The 24412-nt window shown below is 36.1% G+C and overlaps 11 protein-coding genes and 1 pseudogene across 12 annotated transcripts; 2 read left to right on the top strand and 10 right to left on the bottom strand.

The window, feature by feature from the left end:
• Positions 1-1189: 1189 nt before the first annotated feature.
• LOC108850302 (uncharacterized serine-rich protein C215.13) lies at positions 1190-2471 on the bottom strand. The gene has a single exon (XM_057007399.1). The coding sequence runs from the start codon at positions 2109-2111 to the stop codon at positions 1344-1346; it is 768 nt and encodes a 255-aa protein (XP_056863379.1). The 5' UTR covers positions 2112-2471; the 3' UTR covers positions 1190-1343.
• Positions 2472-3168: 697 nt separating this feature from the next.
• On the top strand, positions 3169-3724 carry LOC108850304 (uncharacterized; annotated as a pseudogene).
• Positions 3725-4050: 326 nt separating this feature from the next.
• On the bottom strand, positions 4051-4675 carry LOC108851858 (uncharacterized). Its single transcript, XM_018625331.2, has 2 exons — positions 4388-4675; positions 4051-4308 (listed from the first exon to the last, which is right to left on the bottom strand). Exons 1-2 carry the CDS (start codon positions 4673-4675, stop codon positions 4051-4053), a joined length of 546 nt encoding a protein of 181 aa, XP_018480833.2.
• Positions 4676-5369: 694 nt separating this feature from the next.
• Positions 5370-6910, bottom strand: LOC108829291 (uncharacterized). The gene is made up of 2 exons (XM_018602955.2): positions 6753-6910; positions 5370-6499 (listed from the first exon to the last, which is right to left on the bottom strand). The coding sequence occupies exon 2, from the start codon at positions 6409-6411 to the stop codon at positions 5644-5646; it is 768 nt and encodes a 255-aa protein (XP_018458457.2). The 5' UTR covers positions 6412-6499; positions 6753-6910; the 3' UTR covers positions 5370-5643.
• A 1102-nt stretch (positions 6911-8012) lies between these two features.
• Positions 8013-8490, bottom strand: LOC108829299 (egg cell-secreted protein 1.4-like). The gene has a single exon (XM_018602961.2). The coding sequence runs from the start codon at positions 8465-8467 to the stop codon at positions 8138-8140; it is 330 nt and encodes a 109-aa protein (XP_018458463.1). The 5' UTR covers positions 8468-8490; the 3' UTR covers positions 8013-8137.
• A 1881-nt stretch (positions 8491-10371) lies between these two features.
• Positions 10372-10965, bottom strand: LOC130510709 (egg cell-secreted protein 1.4-like). The gene has a single exon (XM_057007294.1). It carries the CDS (start codon positions 10838-10840, stop codon positions 10511-10513), a length of 330 nt encoding a protein of 109 aa, XP_056863274.1. The 5' UTR covers positions 10841-10965; the 3' UTR covers positions 10372-10510.
• A 590-nt stretch (positions 10966-11555) lies between these two features.
• On the bottom strand, positions 11556-12254 carry LOC108852343 (egg cell-secreted protein 1.4-like). Its single transcript, XM_018625838.2, has one exon. It carries the CDS (start codon positions 12111-12113, stop codon positions 11784-11786), a length of 330 nt encoding a protein of 109 aa, XP_018481340.2. The 5' UTR covers positions 12114-12254; the 3' UTR covers positions 11556-11783.
• Positions 12255-12804: 550 nt separating this feature from the next.
• Positions 12805-13489, bottom strand: LOC108852342 (egg cell-secreted protein 1.4-like). The gene has a single exon (XM_018625837.2). It carries the CDS (start codon positions 13391-13393, stop codon positions 13064-13066), a length of 330 nt encoding a protein of 109 aa, XP_018481339.2. The 5' UTR covers positions 13394-13489; the 3' UTR covers positions 12805-13063.
• Positions 13490-14103: 614 nt separating this feature from the next.
• LOC130510966 (egg cell-secreted protein 1.4-like) lies at positions 14104-14796 on the bottom strand. The gene has a single exon (XM_057007719.1). It carries the CDS (start codon positions 14659-14661, stop codon positions 14332-14334), a length of 330 nt encoding a protein of 109 aa, XP_056863699.1. The 5' UTR covers positions 14662-14796; the 3' UTR covers positions 14104-14331.
• A 94-nt stretch (positions 14797-14890) lies between these two features.
• Positions 14891-16222, bottom strand: LOC108829303 (uncharacterized). The gene is made up of 2 exons (XM_018602966.1): positions 15921-16222; positions 14891-15799 (listed from the first exon to the last, which is right to left on the bottom strand). Exons 1-2 carry the CDS (start codon positions 16063-16065, stop codon positions 15009-15011), a joined length of 936 nt encoding a protein of 311 aa, XP_018458468.1. The 5' UTR covers positions 16066-16222; the 3' UTR covers positions 14891-15008.
• A 971-nt stretch (positions 16223-17193) lies between these two features.
• On the bottom strand, positions 17194-19643 carry LOC108829302 (pentatricopeptide repeat-containing protein At3g29230). Of its 2 annotated transcripts, XM_018602965.2 has the most exons (2): positions 17713-19643; positions 17194-17464 (listed from the first exon to the last, which is right to left on the bottom strand). In XM_018602965.2, the coding sequence occupies exons 1-2, from the start codon at positions 19481-19483 to the stop codon at positions 17457-17459; spliced, it is 1779 nt and encodes a 592-aa protein (XP_018458467.1). In that variant the 5' UTR covers positions 19484-19643; the 3' UTR covers positions 17194-17456. The 2 variants fall into 2 exon arrangements, with proteins under 2 accessions (XP_018458467.1, XP_018480402.2); XM_018624900.2 differs by lacking the exon at positions 17194-17464 and having other exon boundaries at positions 17510-19642.
• Positions 19644-22395: 2752 nt separating this feature from the next.
• On the top strand, positions 22396-24356 carry LOC108829292 (chorismate mutase 1, chloroplastic). Its single transcript, XM_018602956.2, has 6 exons — positions 22396-22844; positions 22964-23189; positions 23264-23350; positions 23434-23577; positions 23666-23758; positions 23830-24356. The coding sequence occupies exons 1-6, from the start codon at positions 22642-22644 to the stop codon at positions 24085-24087; spliced, it is 1011 nt and encodes a 336-aa protein (XP_018458458.1). The 5' UTR covers positions 22396-22641; the 3' UTR covers positions 24088-24356.
• Positions 24357-24412: the final 56 nt, after the last annotated feature.

The raw sequence follows: 24412 nt of genomic DNA on the forward strand, positions 1-24412 counted from the left end.
ACCAGCATCCAAAGAATAAGATATATCCATGAAATACAAAAAAAGAGATAAACAGAATGTGCAAACCAAAAAGAAAAGAAATTCTCACAGATATTCACAGAGGAAACTGAAACCTAATATAAACCGTACGGTTATGTTTATAGTTTCTATGTTATCTTAGAGCATCTCCAATGTACACCTCTATATTTTTCTCTAAAATAGAGAAACTCTATTATAGAGGTGGATTTGCTCCAATGTATGCCTTTATAATAGAGTTCCTCTATTTATAGAGGAAAATATAGAGATTTGTCATTTTCATCTCTAAATATAGAGGCAAAAAGTGAGATTCCTCTATATTTTCCCCTATAAATAGAGGAACTCTATTATAGAGGCATACATTGGAGCAAATCCACCTCTATAATAGAGATTCTCTATTTTAGAAAAAAATATAGAGATATAAATAGAGATGGGTTGGAGATGGTCTTAGCGAACACGCTGCATTTGCAGTTTTAGGAACTAGAATTGTCATAGCCAAAGAGCTTACTGACTTTCGGTTATTTCAGATATATAAATCTAAAAAACATTTGAATATTTGAGGGTTTCAATCTGGTTCAGTTAGATTTTGATTCTTTTGCTAGTTATCACATTACAAATTACATCATTTTACAATGATCCATGTTTAATAGTTCTATTTGCATGATGCTAAAAAGAAGATTTATGTTAATCCAATTACTTATTTATAATTTTTTTTCGATTCAGAATTCAGACTTCTTGAAATAAAAAAAAAATAATAAGCTTGTAAACAAATCACTGGACTTATATGTTCTGCAAACCATATTTCAGCCTTTCACCCATATAGAGAATCACTAACAACCATCAATAATATGAAGCTAATGTGCAATGTACAGAACCAAGGAGTCAGTTAAAGGAACAGCTGAATCACTCAATTCAATTTTGACTTTTCTCCTTGGTTTTCTTCTTTTTGGGTTCAGCAAAGAGCTTTGCATTAATCAAAAGATCTGAATACAACTCAACATATAGTATTGTTTTACCAAGATTGTCACCATAGAATAAAGCTTAAAATAAGATAAAGTTGACAGCTTTATCTTGCTTTTGAGTTATCATTAAAAAAAAAGAACTGTTTTTTTCTTTTTTTTGGTTTGGGGTCTTTCAGAACACAGAAAACGACATAAGAAGGAAACTCTGGTAAAAAAAAACAAGCGTGAGCTTGGCCGCTTGGGTCATCGAGCCATAATGTCCAAAACAGAGCATACACATTCCAAGACAGTCCAAAATTTTAATTAAAATAAAAAAAAGAAAGAAAGAAAACATGAATCATGGATTAATTAACTAATTAAACAACACTACCACGACGGAGAAGTATACGACGGAGAACCAGACGACGTAGACAACCCACCGTCTTTGTCCTTCTCGTTGTTACTGTTGGATTCACTAGCAGAACTCTCCAGCGACCTCGCATTGTCTTGCAGCGAAACAGAGCATGCCTTTTCAGGAAGATCCTTCATGGGAGTCAACGTCGGCGTTACATTGTCATCTTCCTCGCCGGAAGAAGAAGAAGAGTCTTCGGTCTCGAGCCTGGACGGCGAAGACTCAGGGGTCTCGAAAGGCGTGGTTGGTTTACTCGTAGGGACGTCGTTGGAGTACATCGGGTTCGAAATGTAGATGAAGTTATCGACAGAGGGTACAGGGGAAGCTGGTAAGGATGAAGACTCATGATGATAGGTTTTGTTGGTTACGAGAAAAGGTTTTGGAGTTTGAAGGACGCCTGTGGTTAGTGGATTGGTTGAGAGATCGGTGTTTGATGATGGTGAAGGGTGGTCGTTGGTGGTTGAAATGGCTTGAGCGAGGCTTGTAGTGGTGGTGGTTGCAGCGGCGGGGGTGATTGTGGTGGTGGGGAGTGTGAGGGAGTGGTTACGGCTACTACGGCGGCGGCGGAGTAAGAGAGAGCAGTAGAGTTCGGCTAGTAGCACTAACACTAAGCTTAGAACCATTACTAAGCTCACTACCATAACCATAGTGGCCGCCATTATTACCTTAGACGAGCTATTCATCTTTTGTCTCTCTCTCTCTTTCTCTCTTCTCTTTTGTGGTGCTGAGTGTATACAGAACATAGAGGAGGTGAAGAGAAGGTGAGTTGTAAGAAGAGCAGGCTTTGTTTTTTGGCGGGAAAGACTGCTTTTTTCTAAGAGTCTGTGGGCCTGTCTGTAGCAGAGAGAAAGAGAGAGGGATGGAGGATTGGGTACGAGGAACACGAGGCTCTCTGTTTTACGAGCTTCTCATAACATTTAACTTTTGCTTGCACATCGAGGGATGAGGGTATTAGTGTAACTTCACACTCAGGAACCATGTGAATTGCAGAAGATGAGAGAAAAGGACAAGTTTGAGTTAAAAGAAATCTCAAAAGCTTGTAAGTTGTAATAAATGAGTTTTTTGATCATTCACGATGAAAGTTAGGGTTTTTTGGGAGATTGTGTAACTTGCTTTAGACGGAATTAATCATCTTGTTCTTCTAGGAACATGAGTAGGGACAAGTATCTTTGTCTTTGGCTTATGGTCATTAGATGAACAAGTATGAGTAGACCAAAACAAAAAAAAAAGTTATATCACCTTAAACTTTTTAAATGTCTATTCAAGTTCTGTAGCAATCATAGCTCGAGTTTTACCATCCGGTTCTTGTCTCATCTCCACATAAAGCTCCTTTGCTAACTTGAACTCACCTCTTAAACACATTCCATGTATAGCTGCGTTGTGGACACATCAGGTTCCACCTTCTTTTCAAAAAAAAAAAAAACATTAAAATCAAAATCTCTTTTTTCTATTTTAAAAATCAAAATATATATAAAAAAAAAAATCAAAATCTCTTCTAACAACAGGCACATTTGAGTCACAAAACTTATACCTTCAAGATATCTTTTACTTCTCCCCACAGGGAACCCCAAATGCAACTCCTTATAAGAGACAGATACGTAAACGTGTCTGTTAACATTAACAATTAAGCTGACCAAACTCAGACTTAATCATGTACTAGTTAGGTTATTTGATACTAGGATTTGTTGAACATGATATCAATCAGCTTAGGAACACAGTAGGAAGTGAATCAGTAGGACTTCATACCATTGAACCGTTAGGCGTTATGTTTATGACTAATATCTTCTTTCTACTTGCAAACAACTGGCTTGTGAAACTGGTGAGGATTATCGGTTGATCAAGCTCACTATCATAGACTACCATGTATGAGTTTTTTTTACTACTTATAACCCTTAACTTTAGAAACAATTTTTTTTTTATTGAACTTGTTCTCTATTTCATGAGAAAAGAGTAAAAAAGGAACAAACAGTTGTAGTGGAATGCAAGGGTCACGTTGCTGCTCGAATTAATGATGTTGAGCATGCTCATGGGTAACTCTGCCTTGTCTTGCATCTCTCAAGTCTTACGCAATAACAAAGCCAAAATTGTCTTTGAAAATTTGGGAGGAAGATGTGATAGGACCTAGTCCAACAAAAACACGGGAAGAAGAAAGTATCTGTTTCTGACACTGAAGGCAGATAAAGCAGCAGAGGATCATATCAGACAGTTTATGCCCAAATTAGCTGGGCTTGATGTTATTAGTACGTATAACCAACAGTCTCCTTCTTGTTTCCATCTCATTACATTATGGTTTCTTGCAGTTAACATTGGACCAATGAAAATCTCAGGGCTTGATATTGAGGAACACGCAAACTAAGACAGAACACAACACAACTAGATTTTGATAGTGCAATGCAAAAAAAAGAAAAAAAAAACAAAAGCTGTAGACAAATCTTCTCATCTTATGCTATCAGAGCTTATTTTAAAATTATTTCAACACATACAGAGCGGTTACAGTCTATCTTTACTTACTTAAATAGGTCGATCCATAGATCTATATGATTGGCCTATACCAACCTTGGTTTTATTTCAACCCAACAAAAAAAAAATCTCTAAATTATTATTAGCTAGCCTTGAATAATATTTTATATATGTGTAGTGGCAAAATGAATGTAGTAGATAAAGCAGCCTCTGAGAGAGAGCTCAAGGTAGCTTGACTTTGTCTACACCAACTGTAGTATTTGAAGCAGCCTCGGTCTGGATAGCAGTCTCCACGAACTGAGTCGTCACTGTTTCCCATCTGGTGATTGTTTGTTTGATCTCTGTTTTTTGCTCTGCTGTCACTGCCACTGACCCCTCTACCTTGCCTTGGTTTGCTTCAATGATTTTCTTGTGGATGGCTTCTAACTCCTGCAGTGCCTTGGCCACCTCTTGTTGGTAGGTCTCCATGGATTTTTTAACCTATCAACATACCACAAGAACATCGTGAAGAAGATGATTGATAGGCTTTGGATATACATGAAAGAGTTTTGTTTACTACCTCTGCTGACTTGCCAGTAAATTTTGAACCAATGAAAGACACCGCATCAGATATTTTTCCAGCTGCAGCAGAGAAGAAACCTTTCTTCTTTTCGGTAGTAACCTTTGTGGAGGCCACCATGGTACTCTTTAGTTTCTCGAAGAAAGACTTGTATTCCTCCTTGGGTGGACACTTCTTCTCCAGCTTCATTATGAATTCCATGACTTCTTTGGATGTCTCAGTCTCAAGTTGTGCCACTGTTGTGGTTGAGCTAGAGCTGGCGGTGGTGGCACTTGAAACATGTTCCATAAAGGTCACTGATGCGAGGAGAAAGGTGAAACATAATAATAACTGAACTCTTGCCATTATTTTTATGTTATTTTATCTTTTGTATTTTTTTTGTTTTGTTTTGTTTTGGTTTAAAAATTGAAGGACTAGGAATGGATGAATTGATAATAACAGAGTTCTTTGTCTGTGTTTTATAGTTATGTTTAGTGATCTATTTTTAGAATCATTTGTCCAATGACCATTGAGAGTTTAGTGGATCAAGCTCCAAATAATAGTAAACAGTTTCGTGGCTCTTACGTTTCTCACTAATAATGGACCTCTGAGAAGTGAGAACTTTTCAAACCTCTTATGTATGTTTGATTGACTAATAAAGATTTCATAACATAGTTGCATAGACAAGTAATTAAGTAAAGGCTTCACTTTAGTGAGAAAGGAGCTGCCTCAGGTAACAATGTTGATGTGATGAAAGAGATTTTGGAAAGTCTTGAGAAGAAAGTTACTATATATATATATATGTATATATATATATATATATACTCTGTGTTCTTGGTCTCTTTGTGAACTATGCTTGGGGTTTGGTTTGTCTGATATGTGTTTGTGTACTCAGTACTCATTGGCTTTTTTCAGATGAAGCGATGACTGATACTTTCTGAAGAGGAAGAGAAATCTTGCTCTCGTCTTATGACTAAGTCGTAGTTTTGGTAGCTCGTTGTAATGACTAGAGCATTTTATAGACATCAAATCTTATTGAGACAAACCTCAAGCAATCAGAAGGCAGATCCTCAAAATATTACAAATACTATTGAACTCCTACAAAGAACAGCCCTTACAACACATGGACATGTCCTTTCTCCAAACTCCCATAGAGCAACAATGCAAACCAAAAGAAACTACATCTACATATATAGATAAGGAAGACTGGTAATTACCAAATCATCATACTTACATAGAGGAAGAAGAGTCGTCGAATAAATAGAGAAACACCACTTTCAAGTGACAATCTCCCTGACGAGCCAGTCGAGACAAGGATAAGCAAAGTAGAGGATGAGAAACGACGGCAACGCCAGCAAGAGAGTGACTAGAATGTACATTGCCAATATGGCTGCACTGGTCGGTATCGCATAGAGTATAATCAGCAGAAATATAACAACCAACGGGAACTTCGCTGTCAACTGAACAAAGAAGACCAGAGACTTCCTCAGCGAAGTTTGTATGTTGTTGTCCCTTCGAACTCGATGACCATCATTACCATCACCTGATGGCTGCTCAGGTTGAGCGCCACGGCGATGGTGGAGGAGACACGGAGGCTGCTGCTGCTCCCTCGTATCGGTTTGATCTGTCCCTGGAGAACTGCGTCTCTCCCCATTCATCCTCTCGACCATCCAAAGCACAAAGTAGTTCTTGCGAGGGAACCTAAGAGCTCCTCTGAAGACGAGACGGAAGGAGAGGAGGTTGCACCAGGGGCAGGAGATGAAGAGAGGGAGCTGAACAGGGTGAGTAGGTAGTTTGACGATAGCCCACTGAAGTCCGAGGATGCAGTTTTTGCACATGGTGTGGCCGCACCAAAGGACGTAAGGAACGTTTTCGACGATGTTGAATGATTCCCAGCAGATGGGACACTCGAGACCTTCTTCTTTGCTGCCTAGAGATGAAGCATCGTCGTCGTCAGAACAGCAGTCTACATGAGGATGGATTTGTGGTGGCCTTCTTGGTTCGTTTCTAGGTCCGGTGAGGTAACTCGAGGCTAGATTCCACATTTTTCTAGTATCTTCAGGGGTGGTGGATAACAGATTCTAGTAATAGCCAACTCCTCCTCCGACCTTCATGACTCCAAAAATGCATATACTGAAACAATATTAAATGCATAAAACAAAAAGATTCAATCTTTATGGTTAGACTCGATAGTATTGTTTGTATTAGATCTCAAAGCTCGATCCTTTCTTCATCTTTTGAGCTAAATCATCGTTGAACCCAATATTGGAAGAAAAAAAACGATGGATACGGTTATCGATCAATAGCTAAACGTATGAATCGAAGAAGGAAAGGACTCGAAAATCGCAAAGATAATATTAATTGAAAAGGAGATTAAAGATCGTACCGATTCTGATTCTCTTCCAGGAGATTCTGGGCCGCGAAAGATCCAAGCTTTCTCTCTGGGATTTTGGCAAAGTGAGCTTTTTGTTTTGTTCGCACGTTGAAGAAGAAGATGCTTTTCTGGAAAACGACACCGTTTCCATCATCCAAAGATATTTTGAAGAGACTAATGGTATAAGATTTTCACTCTTTTATTAATCAAAGACTACTCAACAACATTAGATTGCCAAATCTTTGTGTGTAAACCAAAGGCAACAACAATGTCTATGAATTTGTTAAGAAATTTTTTTTTTTAGAGTCATTTTGGTAGATAGCCATGAAACTAAAGTTATTTAGGTAATCATGCAAAAATAAATTTAATCAGCTATATGGTCAAAACAATGAAAGCAAAGTTACTTTGTTATCCTTTTGAAGATGAACATTCACATTGACTACAAAACCGATTATGATTTTGGTTAAACATAGAACTATAATCAAATTGATTAAAAAAATGGTGATAGTCCAAAATCCTAAAACCATAAATCCAACCCAACTAATAACCTGAATTCTAATCCCAAATATAAATTTTAAATTTTAAATTCTAAATCCTAAATTCAAATAGAAATTATAAACTCTAAACCCAAATATAAATTCCAAATTCTAAATCCTAAACCCAAATAAATACTCTAAACCCAATATCCAAATAGAAGCTCTATATTATTAACCTTAAACCCTAATCCAAATAGAAACTCTAAATTCTATTTTTTTGTATGAGTACTATAATACAGACAACTTCACTAATTTTTTTTGACTGAATAACTTCACTATACTCTAAACCCTAAATCATAAACCATAAATCCAAATAAAAACTTTAAACCCTAAACCCAAATAAAAATTCCAAATTCTAAACCCTAAACCCAAATAAAGACTTTAAACCCAAAATCTAAATAAAAACTCTATATTATTAACCTTAAACCCTAACCCAAATAAAAACTCTAAACTCTATTTTTTTTTGTATGAGTACTATAATACTCTATACAGACAACTTCACTATTTTTTTTTACTGAATAACTTCACTATTCATACATTACAAAACTAAACTTCAAATAATATGGTAATCACATGTCAGTTTATAAATAATAGGGTAAGATTTGTCCAAGAAAAAGGTAAGAAAAAAAAACAGACGTCAAAGACACCGGGGGCAATTTTGGGTTAAACCGTTTGTTTCTTTGTGATGCCCGTCCACCTAAATAATCTTTGAAACATAGCCATAGCATGCAATTTCTCTTTTTTATTAGATATGATATTAAATAAAGACTTGGAACAATGAATAGAAGAGTGATTATATTACTTTTCTAAGCTAAACAAGAGTTGTCCACACTTCACTCTTCCTTTTTTTTTAACTTATGCTTATGGTAAGTTTGGAACAATCTGAGCACAGTTGTCTTTAACAAGAGGTGGGAAGAACGGGTTCAATGGGAACATGTGAGGCCAGCAGTTAGCATCTATGGTCGAAAACGCCTTGCAGCACGCGGTTCCAACGTCTCCAAACTTGCCTGAGAAAACCGACTGGAAGAGTTCGAGTACACATCCATTGACATTAAAAAGAGGTGACCAGCATTTCTCTAAGTTGATAGGAGATTCTGATTGTGGTGGTTGGTCATGAGCCGCTCCTGGAGTGATCATAACCGCAACACATAGAACTAAAACTAAGACTAATGCTCTTGATGTGTGTTCCATCTCTCTGAAGTCTGTATCTTTCTTTCTTCCTTTTGTTTTTTTTTTTAAGATTCTTGAATGGTTTGTATATGATGTGATCACAACGCCAGAAAATATAGACTGAGAGACATGAGTAACAACAAAGTATTAATTAACGGAAGAAAAACAATTAAGCTGTTCCAAAGTAACTTATGCTTTGTACTAAAGTCATTATCTATTCTATTTAAGTTTCTCAAAAGTAACTCGGAAAGTAGAAACATTCATGCTCATTAAATTAGTGATGAATCCTGAATGCATACATACATCAATAAAATATTAACTTTTTCTTACAACAAAAACTATTCGTCAAAAAAAAATCACTGATTCAGATGGTTAAACCGAAAGTAGAATCAACATATAAATACCGAAAGTAGAATTCCTCACATCACATGTAAATTTTCTATCATTATATTGTGTGTCTTTGAAATATATCTAATTTTAAAGTTATGGAAAAAAATCTTACTGCGATAAAATTCTTTCATATGTAAATATTAATATTCTAATAAATTATAATTATATAACTAAAAGTTAATTATAAAACAAAACATTAATCAATCTATTGTTTAAAGTGTCATATTAAGTTTTAATGGGATTCTAAAATATCTAAACATTAGAATTCTTTTTTACTTTCTTTTCTTTTTTTCTACGAAACTCATTTTAAAGTTTAAAACATTTTTAAAATCCTTTGTTGGAGGTGCTCTAATATAAGTGGGGGTTATTGATTCTAGAATTTTAATGGATTTAGAAAAATATTTGGATTTAGAAATCTTTGACAAATCCATTGATTTTAAAATCAAACAAATCAATTTTAAAATCAATAATGGTAGAATTCAAAATCAAAATAAATGGATTATTATAAATCAATGAAATAGATTTGCAATTGAAGTTCTCATTGCGTCATTAGACAATAGCGTCTGAGTTCAACACATTTTGCACAATCAGATCCTCTTTGTCAACAATGGCTCTGCCGTCGTGTACGGTAATCTGTTACGACAGTGTTTGAGTTCTTTGTATGTATTATACAAATATGTTTGTATGCAAGACATATGCCTATTTGAACATAAACAAAATACATTACTCTAATAACTCAGAAAAAAATAATAAAACAAAGCCAAAACATTCTCAGTCCATTTTTGTGGTGGAGATCTATCTCTTATAATCTCCCATGTATTACTTGTGGAAAATTTCAGCTGTTCAGTTTGGTCAAACACCCAGAAATATTGATCTTCTTCTGCTGATCGGCTGACAGAAGTAGATAAATTGTTGTTAACTGTCTCTGTAGTATTTCTGCCGCCATAGACCTTTCTCCTCGTAGCTGCCAAGCATATCCATTACAAGTGTCAAAGACATATAGGAATCCAGTTGGATCAAAGATTCCCGAAGTCCTCCCTCTCCAAAGAGATCGTACATTACCTAAGGCAGCCATTTATCCCACCAGAAACTGATCATTCTTGTGTTTCCAACTCTTCCCTTGATCAGTAAGGAACGCCAAGTCCATGATGACCACATTTAGACACACAAAAATACAATAATGCAAATCCAATCAAAATAACAAGGTTTAAATCAATATTTGTTCTTTTGTAATTTAGTCTTAAAAGTACTTATAAATCCACTCAAATCTAAATCTAAATCAAATCCTCAAACAAATTACTAATATTGAATAACACTTGATTTTAAAATCTGTTTTAAAATCATAAAACCAATAACAGCATATTTGAAATTGGATTTCAAAATGATAGAACTAATAACACTTGATTTGTGTTGAATTTTCAAATCCATTAAAATACATGAACCAATAACACCCCTAAATTTTTATTAATCAAAGACTACTCAACAATATTAGATTGCCAAATCTTTGTGTGAAAGGCAACAACAATGTCTATGAATTTGGTAAGAAATTCATTTCCTTATTAGATATGATATTAAATAAGACTTGGAACAATGAATAGAAGAGTGATTATATTACTTTTCTAAGCTAAACAGATTGTCCACACTTCACTCTTCCCTTTTTTTTTTAACTTATGCTTATGGTAAGTTTGGAACAATTTGAGCACAGTTGTCTTTAACAAGAGGTGGGAAGAACGGGTTCAACGGGAACATGTGAGGCCAGCAGTTAGCATCTATGGTCGAAAACGCCTTGCAGCACGCGGTTCCAACGTCTCCAAACTTGCCTGAGAAAACCGATTGAAAGAGTTCGAGTACACATCCATGGACATTAAAGAGAGATGACCAGCATTTCTCTAAGTTGATAGGAGATTCTGATCGTGGTGGTTGGTCATGAGCCGCTCCTGGAGTGATTAGAACCGCAACACATAGAACTAAAGCTAAGACTAATGCTCTTGATGTGTGTTCCATCTCTCTGAAGTCTGTATCTTTCTTTCTTCCTTTTGTTTTTTTTTTTAAGATTCTTGAATGGTTTGTATATGATGTGATCACAACGCCAGAAAATATAAACTGAGAGACATGAGTAACAACAAAGTATTAATTAACGGAAAAAAAACAATTAAGCTGTTCCAAAGTAACTTATGCTTTGTACTAAAGTCATTATCTATTCTATTTAAGTTTCTCAAAAGTAACTCATGCTATGGAAAGTAGAAACATTCATGCTCATTAAATTAGTGATGAATCCTGAATGCATACATACATCAATAAAATATTAACTTTTTCTTACAACAAAAACTATTCGTCAAAAAAAATCACCGATTCAGATGGTTAAACCGAAAGTAGAATCAACATATAAATACCGAAAGTAGAATTCCTCACATCACGTGTAAATTTTCTATCATTATATTGTGTGTCTTTGAAATATATCTAATTTTAAAGTTATGGAAAAAAATCTTACTACGATAAAATTCTTTCATATGTAAATATTAATATTCTAATAAATTATAATTATATAAATAAAAGTTAATTATAAAACAAAACATTAATCAATCTATTGTTTGTCATATTAAGTTTTAATGGGATTCTAAAATATCTAAACATTAGAATTCTTTTTTACTTTCTTTTCTTTTTTTCTACGAAACTCATTTTAAAATTTAAAACATTTTTAAAATCCTTCGTTGGAGGTGCTCTAATATAAATTTTTATTAATCAAAGACTACTCAACAATATTAGATTGCCAAATCTTTGTGTGAAAGGCAACAACAATGTCTATGAATTTGGTAAGAAATTCATTTCCTTATTAGATATGATATTAAATAAGACTTGGAACAATGAATAGAAGAGTGATTATATTACTTTTCTAAGCTAAACAGATTGTCCACACTTCACTCTTCCCTTTTTTTTTAACTTATGCTTATGGTAAGTTTGGAACAATTTGAGCACAGTTGTCTTTAACAAGAGGTGGGAAGAACGGGTTCAACGGGAACATGTGAGGCCAGCAGTTAGCATCTATGGTCGAAAACGCCTTGCAGCACGCGGTTCCAACGTCTCCGAACTTGCCTGAGAAAACCGACTGGAAGAGTTCGAGTACACATCCATGGACATTAAAAAGAGATGACCAGCATTTCTCTAAGTTGATAGGAGATTCTGATCGTGGTGGTTGGTCATGAGCCGCTCCTGGAGTGATCATAACCGCAACACATAGAACTAAAACTAAGACTAATGCTCTTGATGTGTGTTCCATCTCTCTGAAGTCTGTATCTTTCTTTCTTCCTTTTGTTTTTTTTTTTTAAGATTCTTGAATGGTTTGTATATGATGTGATCACAACGCCAGAAAATATAAACTGAGAGACATGAGTAACAACAAAGTATTAATTAACGGAAGAAAAACAATTAAGATGTTCCAAAGTAACTTATGCTTTGTACTAAAGTCATTATCTATTCTATTTAAGTTTCTCAAAAGTAACTCATGCTATGGAAAGTAGAAACATTCATGCTCATTAAATTAGTGATGAATCCTGAATGCATACATACATCAATAAAATATTAACTTTTTCTTACAACAAAAACTATTCGTCAAAAAAAATCACCGATTCAGATGGTTTAACCGAAAGTAGAATCAACATATAAATACCGAAAGTAGAATTCCTCACATCACGTGTAAATTTTCTATCATTATATTGTGTGTCTTTGAAATATATCTAATTTTAAAGTTATGGAAAAAAATCTTACTATGATAAAATTCTTTCATATGTAAATATTAATATTCTAATAAATTATAATTATATAACTAAAAGTTAATTATAAAACAAAACATTAATCAATCTATTGTTTAAAGTGTCATATTAAGTTTTAATCGGATTCTAAAATATCTAAACATTAGAATTTTTTTTTACTTTCTTTTCTTTTTTTCTACGAAACTCATTTTAAAGTTTAAAACATTTTTAAAATCCTTTGTTGGAGGTGCTCTAATATAAATTTTTATTAATCAAAGACTACTCAACAATATTAGATTGCCAAATCTTTGTGTGAAAGGCAACAACAATGTCTATGAATTTGGTAAGAAATTCATTTCCTTATTAGATATGATATTAAATAAGACTTGGAACAATGAATAGAAGAGTGATTATATTACTTTTCTAAGCTAAACAGATTGTCCACACTTCACTCTTCCCTTTTTTTTTTAACCTATGCTTATGGTAAGTTTGGAACAATTTGAGCACAGTTGTCTTTAACAAGAGGTGGGAAGAACGGGTTCAACGGGAACATGTGAGGCCAGCAGTTAGCATCTATGGTCGAAAACGCCTTGCAGCACGCGGTTCCAACGTCTCCAAACTTGCCTGAGAAAACCGATTGAAAGAGTTCGAGTACACATCCATGGACATTAAAGAGAGATGACCAGCATTTCTCTAAGTTGATAGGAGATTCTGATCGTGGTGGTTGGTCATGAGCCGCTCCTGGAGTGATTAGAACCGCAACACATAGAACTAAAGCTAAGACTAATGCTCTTGATGTGTGTTCCATCTCTCTGAAGTCTGTATCTTTCTTTCTTCTTTTGCTCTTTTTTAAGATTCTTGAATGGTTTGTATATGATGTGATCACAAGGTCAGAATATATAGGCTGAGAGACATGAGTAACAACAAATTATTAATTAACGGAAGAAAAACAATTAAGCTGTTCCAAAGTAACTTATGCTTTGTACTAAAGTCATTATCTATTCTATTTAAGTTTCTCGAAAGTAACTCATGCTACGGAAAGTAGAAACATTCATGCTCATTAAATTAGTGATGAATCCTGAATGCATACATACATCAATAAAATATTAACTTTTTCTTACAACAAAAACTATTCGTAAAAAAAAAATCACCGATTCAGATGGTTAAACCGAAAGTAGAATCAACATATAAATACCGAAAGTAGAATTCCTCACATCATGTGTAAATTTTCTATCATTATATTGTGTGTCTTTGAAATATATCTAATTTTAAAGTTATGGAAAAAAATCTTACTACGATAAAATTCTTTCATATGTAAATATTAATATTCTAATAAATTATAATTATATAACTAAAAGTTAATTATAAAACAAAACATTAATCAATCTATTGTTTAAAGTGTCATATTAAGTTTTAATGGGATTCTAAAATATCTAAACATTAGAATTCTTTTTTACTTTCTTTTCTTTTTTACTCATTTTAAAGTTTAAAACATTTTTAAAATCCTTCGTTGGAGGTGCTCTAATATAAATTTTTATTAATCAAAGACTACTCAACAATATTAGATTGCCAAATCTTTGTGTGAAAGGCAACAACAATGTCTATGAATTTGGTAAGAAATTCATTTCCTTATTAGATATGATATTAAATAAGACTTGGAACAATGAATAGAAGAGTGATTATATTACTTTTCTAAGCTAAACAGATTGTCCACACTTCACTCTTCCCTTTTTTTTTAACTTATGCTTATGGTAAGTTTGGAACAATTTGAGCACAGTTGTCTTTAACAAGAGGTGGGAAGAACGGGTTCAACGGGAACATGTGAGGCCAGCAGTTAGCATCTATGGTCGAAAACGCCTTGCAGCACGCGGTTCCAACGTCTCCAAACTTGCCTGAGAAAACCGATTGAAAGAGTTCGAGTACACATCCATGGACATTAAAGAGAGATGACCAGCATTTCTCTAAGTTGATAGGAGATTCTGATCGTGGTGGTTGGTCATGAGCCGCTCCTGGAGTGATTAGAACCGCAACACATAGAACTAAAGCTAAGACTAATGCTCTTGATGTGTGTTCCATCTCTCTGAAGTCTGTATCTTTCTTTCTTCTTTTGATATTTTTTAAGATTCTTGAATGGTTTGTATATGATGTGATCACAAGGTCAGAATATATAGGCTGAGAGACATGAGTAAGAAACAACAAAGTATTAATTAACGTAAGAAAAACAATTAAGCTGTTCCAAAGTAACTTATGCTTTGTATTAAAGTCGTTCTCTATTTAAGTTTTTTCAAAAGTAACTCATGCAATGGAAAGTAGAAACATTCATACTCATTAAATTAGTGGTGAATCCTTAATACATACATACATCAATAAAACATACACAATAGTCATGACTCACTGATACAAACCATTACAGAAGCTAGAGTTTAGATAACAGAGCCAGTTTGAGGACCAATAAGTCCAAGAACCTCATCCCAAAGACCATGACTCTGAACAGCAGAACCAAGCTCAACAACACTCGAGCTACAAGCAGCCACAGTCCAGTACCCTCCCAAGATCTCTGCTTTCAACTGCTCCTTTTCCCAACCGCAATACCCATCAAAGAATCTTAGCTCACTTCTTCCCACCAACTTCCTCTTCACCATCTCTGCAGCCAATCCCACACTCTCCCTCGTCCCATAGTACAATCCTTTCATCACTTGTCTGAACACTCCGCTCTTCGCAACCTCGTTGTCCCCGCCACTCCTCGGACTCACCAGGAACAACCCTTCTTCCAAAGGCCCACCAAAGAAGAGCCTCTTGTCTGAAAACGTTCCCGCCACGTCTAACACCGTTGATTTTGTCTCCTTGATAGACATAAGCGATGGACGGTTGAGTATGACTCCTATAGGACCTGAAGGTCCAACAGAGAGGATGAGGATCACTGTCTTTTCGAAGATGTGGACTCCATCTAGCTTCTCTGTAGCGATTAGGAGACACCCTGGCTCTGGCTCGTGGATCTTGTGTGCCCATTTGTTTCCAACTGTGATCAGTGTGGACGATGACGAGGGACAGTCAACCACCATGTCAGGGTTAGACCACGAGGACGTGTCCTTCTCAGAGGTTGCAGCTTGCTCTCCAGCCACCAGCCTTGCCCTGAACTCTCTCCAGTCAGCATCTGATGTTGAATTGTTGACACAATCATCGTCCAGTGGCTTCCATGAATCCGAAAGAGAACCTATTCAACCAAAATGCTCTCGTCAGGCTTAAAACAGCTACAACTTTTTTCACTTCTCAGACAGTTATGTGATATACTGTGAATAATACAATCCTATGACCATGAAAAGTATATTACTTACAATTTACAGAGAACGGAGAAGCAAACTTCCTGGTGAGGAACTGGCAGGAACTTCTCTTGGGGCAAGAAAAGAGTCTAGGTTTGATGAACGGGACAAGCTCTTTGACACCAGAGATTGATCTTGAGGTAAGAAAACAAGCATCCATGTTACTACTCCCTTTCTCTTTTTCTCTTTTTCTCTATATCTCAATTCACTTTAGACAGAGCATAAAGTAACATCTACAATATATAAGATAGCGAACAGATGAGAGCCAAAGCTGAAGTGTTTGGTTCTGAGGATCCTAGTCAGAGGTATGGGCAATGGATATGCTTTAACCCATAAGGTGTTGCTGTATTTAAAGGTCTACATTTGCATATGCCTTTGGATATTGGATAACAACAAAATCTCTTATCAACTTTTAAAAAAAATATTATGTGTAGGGCTAGTGACCACTCATCATTGCAGTTACTTACCCACTCCTGTGGAAAAGATATAAAGACATAAATTACTATACACAAGATTAATTAAAACTCTAATCCATAATCTCTTTCTTTCTCTACTTGTCCATTACTAATCAAACACCTAGAAAGTTCTTTTTTGATATGGATGGATCAATCATAAGATGTGTTTGCAGAAGTGAAAAGTAATAATCTTAGGAGTCTATAGACTTTTGTTTGCACGTTCAAAGTCAAGCTACAACCACATAAACAATAGCGGATATAAGTACAGAACAATAAAGGCCACTATCAGTGGTCCTGTTTTCTCCATTATTGTATTTACTATTTTCAATGTAAAATCAGATCGAGATCAACTCAAAAAATCATTTAGACATTGATTGTTGTAATAAAATAAACCTAACGGGTTTGTTCCAATTTGACTATTTAAACATCAATTTCCAACAGCTAAATAGCTTGCTTAGAGCTAGGATAACAACATCATGGGCGATACGTCACCGTATGAGCGTCATACAATAACGATGGTCAGTTTAAATTGTCATTAGCTGTTACCTGTTCAAGAACTAGGGAACCACCTAACCATAAGTTTTGTTTAATCTTTTTTTTCAGAAAGTTTCAAAGGATCAACTACTTAGTTGCGTGCAAAGGTAATAACATCACCAAAATACGATACGTCATCGTTACTGACGTCCATCTAATCAAGTCATTATCAATGGAATTGTCATTAGCTGTTACCTGTTTGAGAACTAGGGAACCACCTAAGCATAAGTATTGTTTAATCTTTTTTTTCAGAAAGCTTCAAAGGATCAACTACTTAGTTGCGTGCAAAGGTTATAACATCACCAAAATACGTCATCGTTACTGACGTCCATACTCAATCAAGTCATTATCAATGGATTTGTCATTAGCCTTTTACAATTCAAGTTCTACGCAGCACCTAACCATAAGTTTTGTTCAACATCTTTTCACCAAGTTACTATATTGTTAATAATACTCACAGTGAGGTTCCATGGGAGTTGAACGTCTACTGTTTGATCTTCTCTTGTTATAGCCATCTTCCTGGCTAATCACAAGAACCTGTTGTGGGACTAAGATGCAGAACCTACATCTCTGGAGTTAAAGAGTTAGTATTGCATAATCAAACCCATCTCAAGATTATTAATAAATAATGCTGTATATACATTAACCAAACTCATCTAATTTTGTGAACTACAAGGATTAATACCATCTTTGTGTTCCTTTGGAAAATGAACTACAAATATATGGCCTTAAGAACGATCTTGACAATGAAGCTTTGACCAAATTCTTGTATAGCAAACAATAAACTAAGCAGATTTATCCAGCAGCAACCAGCTCACCGGTATCTGGAGGTTCGATTAGACTACCGAGCACCTCGTATATTTGATCAGAATCTGGGTGTGATTTGTCAAACACTGTGAATTCGTGTATCCCATCTTCCAAATGAATCAAGCTAGCTCCAGATGGTTTCTCTACTCCCATACTCTTCATCTTTGACCTTATGTTAGCAACCCCTTTCCAATCTTCTGCTGCTGCGTAAATATTTGACAGCAGCGAGTAGTTCCCCGGGTCAGAAGGGTCTAATCTAACCAGGTGATCCAGGACTTCTTTAGCAATATCCACCTCGTTATGCATCCTGCACGCTCCAAGAAGAGCACCGAAAATCACAACATTTGGTTCCATAGGCATTGTTTGGACAACCTTAATAGCTTCCTTTAACCGCCCACCTCGACCTAATAGGTCAACAAGACAGCCATAGTGTTCAATTTCTGGAACAAGTCCATACACTTTCTCCATTGAGTAGAAGTAATCTATGCCTTCATCCACGAGACCAGCGTGATTGCAGGAACACAAAACAGCAATGAACGTGACTTTATCAGGCTGGATCCCTTCCTTTCTCATTCTCGAGAAAAGCTCAAGCGCTTCCTTTCCGTGGCCATGAACGCCTAGACCTTGGAGCATAGTGTTCCAAGAGACAAGGTCCTTCTTCGGCATGTTGTTAAACACATCAAACGCTTTTTCTATGCTCCCACATTTTGCATACATATCAAGTAGCGCATTCAACACATGAGCATCAGAACCTAAGTTACACCTTTTAATCATGGAGTGAACCCTCATCCCTAAACTGAACAAACCAGACTCAGCGCAAGCAGCCAAGATACTAATCGCAGCAGCAGCATCAAATCTCAGTCCCGCACTCACCATTTCATCGACCAACTCATCAGCCTCCTTCACAAGCCCCTTCTCCGCATACCCAGCAATGATAATAGTCCACGTGACCACATTCTTAACCGGCATCTTATCAAACATAACCCTAGCCATCTCCATATCCCCAGCTTTGCTATACCCCATCACCAACGTCGACCAAGACACAGTGCTCCTCTCAGGCATCACCTTAAACAGCTCAAACGCTTCACTCATCTCTTTACACCTAGCGTAACCATCCAACATCGTATTCCAGCTAATCAAATCCCTCTGAGGCATTTCATCGAACAGCTTCCGCGCATCCCTCAACTCCCCCGCCTTCACAAGCCCGCTCAGCATCGAGTTCCAAGTCACAGTATCCCTCTCACCCATCTTCACAAACACCTTCATCGCGGCCTTAACACCCGAACCACCGCACCTCGAGTAGCAATCGATAAGCGCGTTGGGCACATAGATATCAGACCAAAGCCCTAATTTTTCGATGTGGGTGTGTATCATCTCCACCACAGGGAGCCAAGACTGGCCCGAACAGGCTTTGAGGAGAAAAGGGTATGTGAAATTATCAGCGTAGAGTCCGAATCTCTGCATTTCGAAGAAAAAGGAGAAAGCTTGGTGAGGGTGAGAGTTCAGCGCGTGAGCTCTGATCATCGAATTGCAGAGATGGGTGTTGGGTCGCTGGACTTGGTTGAAAACCCTAACGGCTAGAGTCAGCTGGCGGCAGAGAGTGAGGGCGGAGATTAGCTTCGGAGCGATGGTTAGGTCTTGGTGGAGGTTTCGCCGGATGATCTGGGCGTGGAGCTGCTTCACGTGGGTTAGGTTGGCGCACCTGGGGAGTTCGTGGAGTTTCTCCTCGAAGATTCTCCGGGAAGAGACCAGTGATGGTGCTCGGACGGGGAGCGACGTCATGGATATCGGCTGCAGCAGCGGCCGTGGAGGAGATGGTGATCTGATTGTGTGTAGAGGCGCAATGGTGGCTTTTGTGAAGATGATTCTTACAGGAACTGGATATGCTCCTTTGTCTCGAACAGTTTATCTGTAATAGGTGTGTATGTATATGACAGTGTGTATAGGTATGGATGAACCGTTAGGTTCTGAATAAAAATATTATCTTTGTATTTTGTATAATCTTTAGTTTTTTTTTTATGCTTTATTCTATTAAAACAACAATATGTTTTATTCGATATAAAAAATATTAGTAATTTAAAAAAAATATTATACAAAAAACACAAATATAACTAAAGAAACACAAATATAAAACTTAAATTTCTAAAAAAATCTAAAACAAAAAATAAAAAAACGTGTCAAAATCTAGTATTTAGTTTAATTATCAAAAAGTGACGGTGAAAATGTTTTAAAAATCGGTTCGGTCTAAACATTTGACTTAAACATCCGTCTAAACAATAATCTTCTATAAAACGGTTAATCATTGGAAGTGTTTTAAAAGTCAGTTCGTCTAGGCAATAAAAAAGACATTAACAATCATTTTAAGCCAATTTATTAAAGTTTAACAAATCGAACCTAGATATCCGTCTAAATAATAATCTTCTATAAAACATTTAATCATCGCCTAATAATTTTTAGAACATTGACTATAGTCTTGCCAGAGACCTTTGGGAATTGGTTCTTCTTCATCGCTGACATACCATCATCAGTGGCAAACCCATTTGTTGATTCATGGAGAGTTAGTTGACGCCACAAATATTAACAAAAAATAATTAATTTGTAAGCTATTTGTATCGATCATTTGTGGTGTAGTTGATTACATGATGTAGGAATGAACCCATAAAAGTCGGATTGAGTCTCCTCAACGACATCTTCGAGCCACCATCATCATATCTATGATACCAAATGAGTAATCTTCATTGTTTATCATCTGTGCAAACAGAGGAACAACCTCATCCACAACAACCTCTCTATACTGAACTGCAACTGTGTTCTATGGCATTGACAAAGAGCTAAAGAACATCATCTCAGCGAGGAGACACATGAAAAGATTTGACTCACTCATGGTCATGTGGCTGCGATAAGATTAAATCTTTATAGTTAAAAATGTGATCTATTTTGTTTTTTTATTTCTTTTTTGCCAAGATGGCTCAGATCTTAAGCTTTTGCTCTTGTAAGAATTTTTTATTCATATATGATATTTACATTTTAGCAAAAAAAAGTAATTAATCTTCATAGATTAAACTAAATCTGGTCGATTGAGAAACAATTTGAATAAATAATCTAGTTGTAAGTTGTAACTTACATGGAAAAATGTAATATAACATGTTCAAGTTCTGAACTAAAAGGAAGTCAAATGAAAGGATCGTCATTTTGAGCAATTCGGAACATTTTGTCTCAAATTGAATAGATGTAACCTGCATATTGCATAGGCAAAACATAGCTCAAATGAGTTTTACATCTCTACATGAAGTGCTGAGAGACTTCATCTACAGGCCTTTGCTCCAGTGGGATCTTGTCTATAAGGACTATTTAATGGAATTTCGAGAGTTCATGAAACTCTTCAAAACCCATTGCAGTTTTCTTTTGACTTGTGTAGCATACCATTGTAGCCATCTTCTAAGCATACGAGTATGTTGTTTTGTTTGACTACAAGGAAACCGATGATTAAACTATATATGCATATATAGCCTGGTAACCATTTGAGTTAACACACGTGATGAAGTTCCACAAGAGCTTGTTGGCCAAATTGCTAAGATAGACTTAGGTGAGTGTCTGGCTAGTTTTCAATGAGGCATTTAAGAGGTATTTCACAATTCTCTTTATAGATTCATTAATGTTTTTAGCTCCTTCACGATTAACCCGCCTTGCAAACATTTCTAGACACGTCTACAACCTCCCTGCTTGTCAAAAATAAAAGTTAAAATAAAGCTCCGAAAAATAGGACACCGACATTTGAAACTTTTTAGATATCCACTTGTAAAGTTTTGTCAACTAAGTTAAAGTTTACCCAGACAATATGCAACCATGCACATTACTTGGTGTGTATGAAACCAAACGAAGGAGAGAGTTTTAGCCGGCAAAACTTGCTGTTGTTGATGGATATTCATGGAAGGATAAGGTTTTAAATAAAGGTACATCGATCAAGTTGTTCCTCCTCCGCCTGAATGCGCTCGCTCTTCCGCAAGAAGTTACTAGTTTCTACATAGAAAATGCCAATGTGAGATCACTTTATGAATTATTATTATTATTTATCATTTTATAAATTTATTGTCAATAGTTTGGTTGAACAAAAAAAAGTCAGTAGTTTGGTTTATGTGAACATACATTAAAGTTCTGTGTCTATTTTAGATAATAAAAGTTGAATATCGTAAAATAAACTAACTTATATCAATTAATATGAATATTTGTCAAATATACACATACAATATAATTGCTTTATGGTCACTTTTTCAAAATTTCTAAAGTTTATAGGTTCCTTTAATTTGAAATTTGTGATAATGTTTGTACTATATAATAAGTTATATTTAACATTATATATTCTTTTTCTTCAGCAAATAGATAATATATAATATAAAAAAAAATTCCTGATTAACCTCCAACTAATTTTTATTTATTTATTGGGTAGCTACTAGCTAACAAATAATCATATAAATTAAATTCAGTTGACTATTGATAAATCTTTTTTCAACTTGTGATTTGAAATAAATAATTCTTATTTCCAAGAAATTTTTAATTTTTTTTTGTCAACAAGAAAAATTTAAACTATACCATAAAAAGAGGGGGAACATAAAATAAAATAATAATGAAATTAAATGGATAACACAGAGAAAAAGGTAATGAGAGCACTTTTGTGTGTTGGCTGGCTAATATCCTGTGGGCTTAAAGACGTGCACGAAGTCGCAAGAAGAGAAGCCCTACCTTCCTCCTCCACCTTCTTCTCTTCCTTCACAAGTGTCTCTCTCCTTTACCCACCACACACCTAACCCCAAATGCCTTACGCTCTTTAAACACATCTCTCTTTCTCTCTCTCACATCATCTGCAGATTATTCTCTGTCTCTTTTAGATCCTCTGTTTTCTCCGCCTCCTCTGTTTTTTCTCTTTTTTTCTTCTCACATCAATGGAGGCGTCATTGTCGATGATGAAATCGTCCTTCTCTTCTCCCGCGACTGTGTTCCTCAGCCACCACCATAGACGCACCTCACGACCTATATCTCCCACGTTACACAAAGCTTCCTTCTCTGTTCGCTGTTCTCTCCCTCCCTCGAAGCCTCCACAACGCTCCGGAGCCAGCTCTGTTCACGCCGTTATGACTCTCGCTGGGTATGAATCTCAAAACTACGGCAAAAGGCTCTTTCTTTTGATGAAACTAACGAACGAACACCCATTGTTCGACTTAAGCTTAAAGTAGAAACCTTTATATGTGTTGTTGTTTGATACAGATCGTTGATAGGGAAGAAACGAGTGGATGAGAGCGAGAGTTTGACTCTGGAAGGTATCCGGAACTCTTTGATCAGACAAGAGGACAGCATTATATTTGGTCTGTTGGAGAGAGCCAAGTACTGTTACAATGCTGATACTTATGATCCTACTGCCTTCGACATGGATGGTTTCAACGGCTCTTTGGTTGAGTACATGCTCCAAGGCACCGAGAAGCTTCACGCTAAGGTTTAAAACATTAATATAATTAACTTATTGGTGGATTGTTGTTGAATAGAAAGATTGTAAACTTGATGATTTAGGTTGGTAGGTTCAAGAGCCCTGATGAACATCCTTTCTTCCCTCAAGATTTACCTGAGCCTATGTTGCCTCCTCTTCAGTACCCAAAGGTTTGCTTAAAGACAGAGACTCTTTAGTTGTCTTAACAACGGTGTTATAAGAGCTGTAAGTATCTTTCTTTCTTATGAAATAGGTATTGCATTTTGCTGCTGATTCGATCAACATAAACAACAAGATATGGAACATGTACTTTAGAGACCTTGTCCCAAGACTAGTGAAGAAAGGTGATGATGGTAACTACGGATCAACAGCTGTGTGTGACGCTATCTGCCTTCAGGTTCGTTTTCTGTTCAGAAACAAAAGGTTCAATCTTTATAAATGTTATTGCCTCTCATGTAGTTTTGGTGGATGTTCTTCATTGGCAGTCTCTTTCAAAGAGGATCCATTACGGTAAATTTGTTGCAGAGGCCAAGTTCCAAGCCTCACCCGAGGCATACGAGCCTGCCATCAGAGCACAAGTATGTACATATCTACTTCTTCACATGTTTATTGAACTCTTCTCTGCATATCTCACCTTTGCCTTGTGCAGGATAAGGATGCATTGATGGATATGCTGACATTCCCGGCGGTGGAGGAGGCGGTGAAGAAGAGAGTTGAGATGAAAACACGAACATACGGGCAAGAAGTGAAAGTGGGCGTTAAGGAGAAAGAAGAAGAAGAAGAGGTGAATAATGAATCTCAAGTTTACAAGATCAGTCCGATCTTGGTTGGCCACTTGTATGGAGATTGGATCATGCCCTTGACAAAAGAGGTTCAAGTGGAGTACTTGCTCAGACGACTAGACTGAACGAAAGATAAATGGCTTTGGTAGTAAACTCTAATATAGTTTTCTTTATTTGGAATGTTTTTTGGTTTTTTTTTTTTAACTTCACAAATCCCTCAACGTTAACTCACACTACACTATAGTTCCATGTTTTGGTTTTCGAGGTTACTTGCAAAAGAAAACTGTGTGGTTTATGTACATTCTCTCAATTGCGAAATCAAAGGGATGACAATGTTGTGTATGTACTATGTAGTGCCACATGTATAATAATGATGAGTGGATATTAAGGTTTACCTGTCGCATTCCTCTTAACTGCTACCAAACACATAGGAGACATTAGGCTGCAACG

Source organism: Raphanus sativus, chromosome 4, assembly GCF_000801105.2.
Source record: "Raphanus sativus cultivar WK10039 chromosome 4, ASM80110v3, whole genome shotgun sequence".
Lineage (NCBI taxonomy): Eukaryota > Viridiplantae > Streptophyta > Magnoliopsida > Brassicales > Brassicaceae > Raphanus > Raphanus sativus.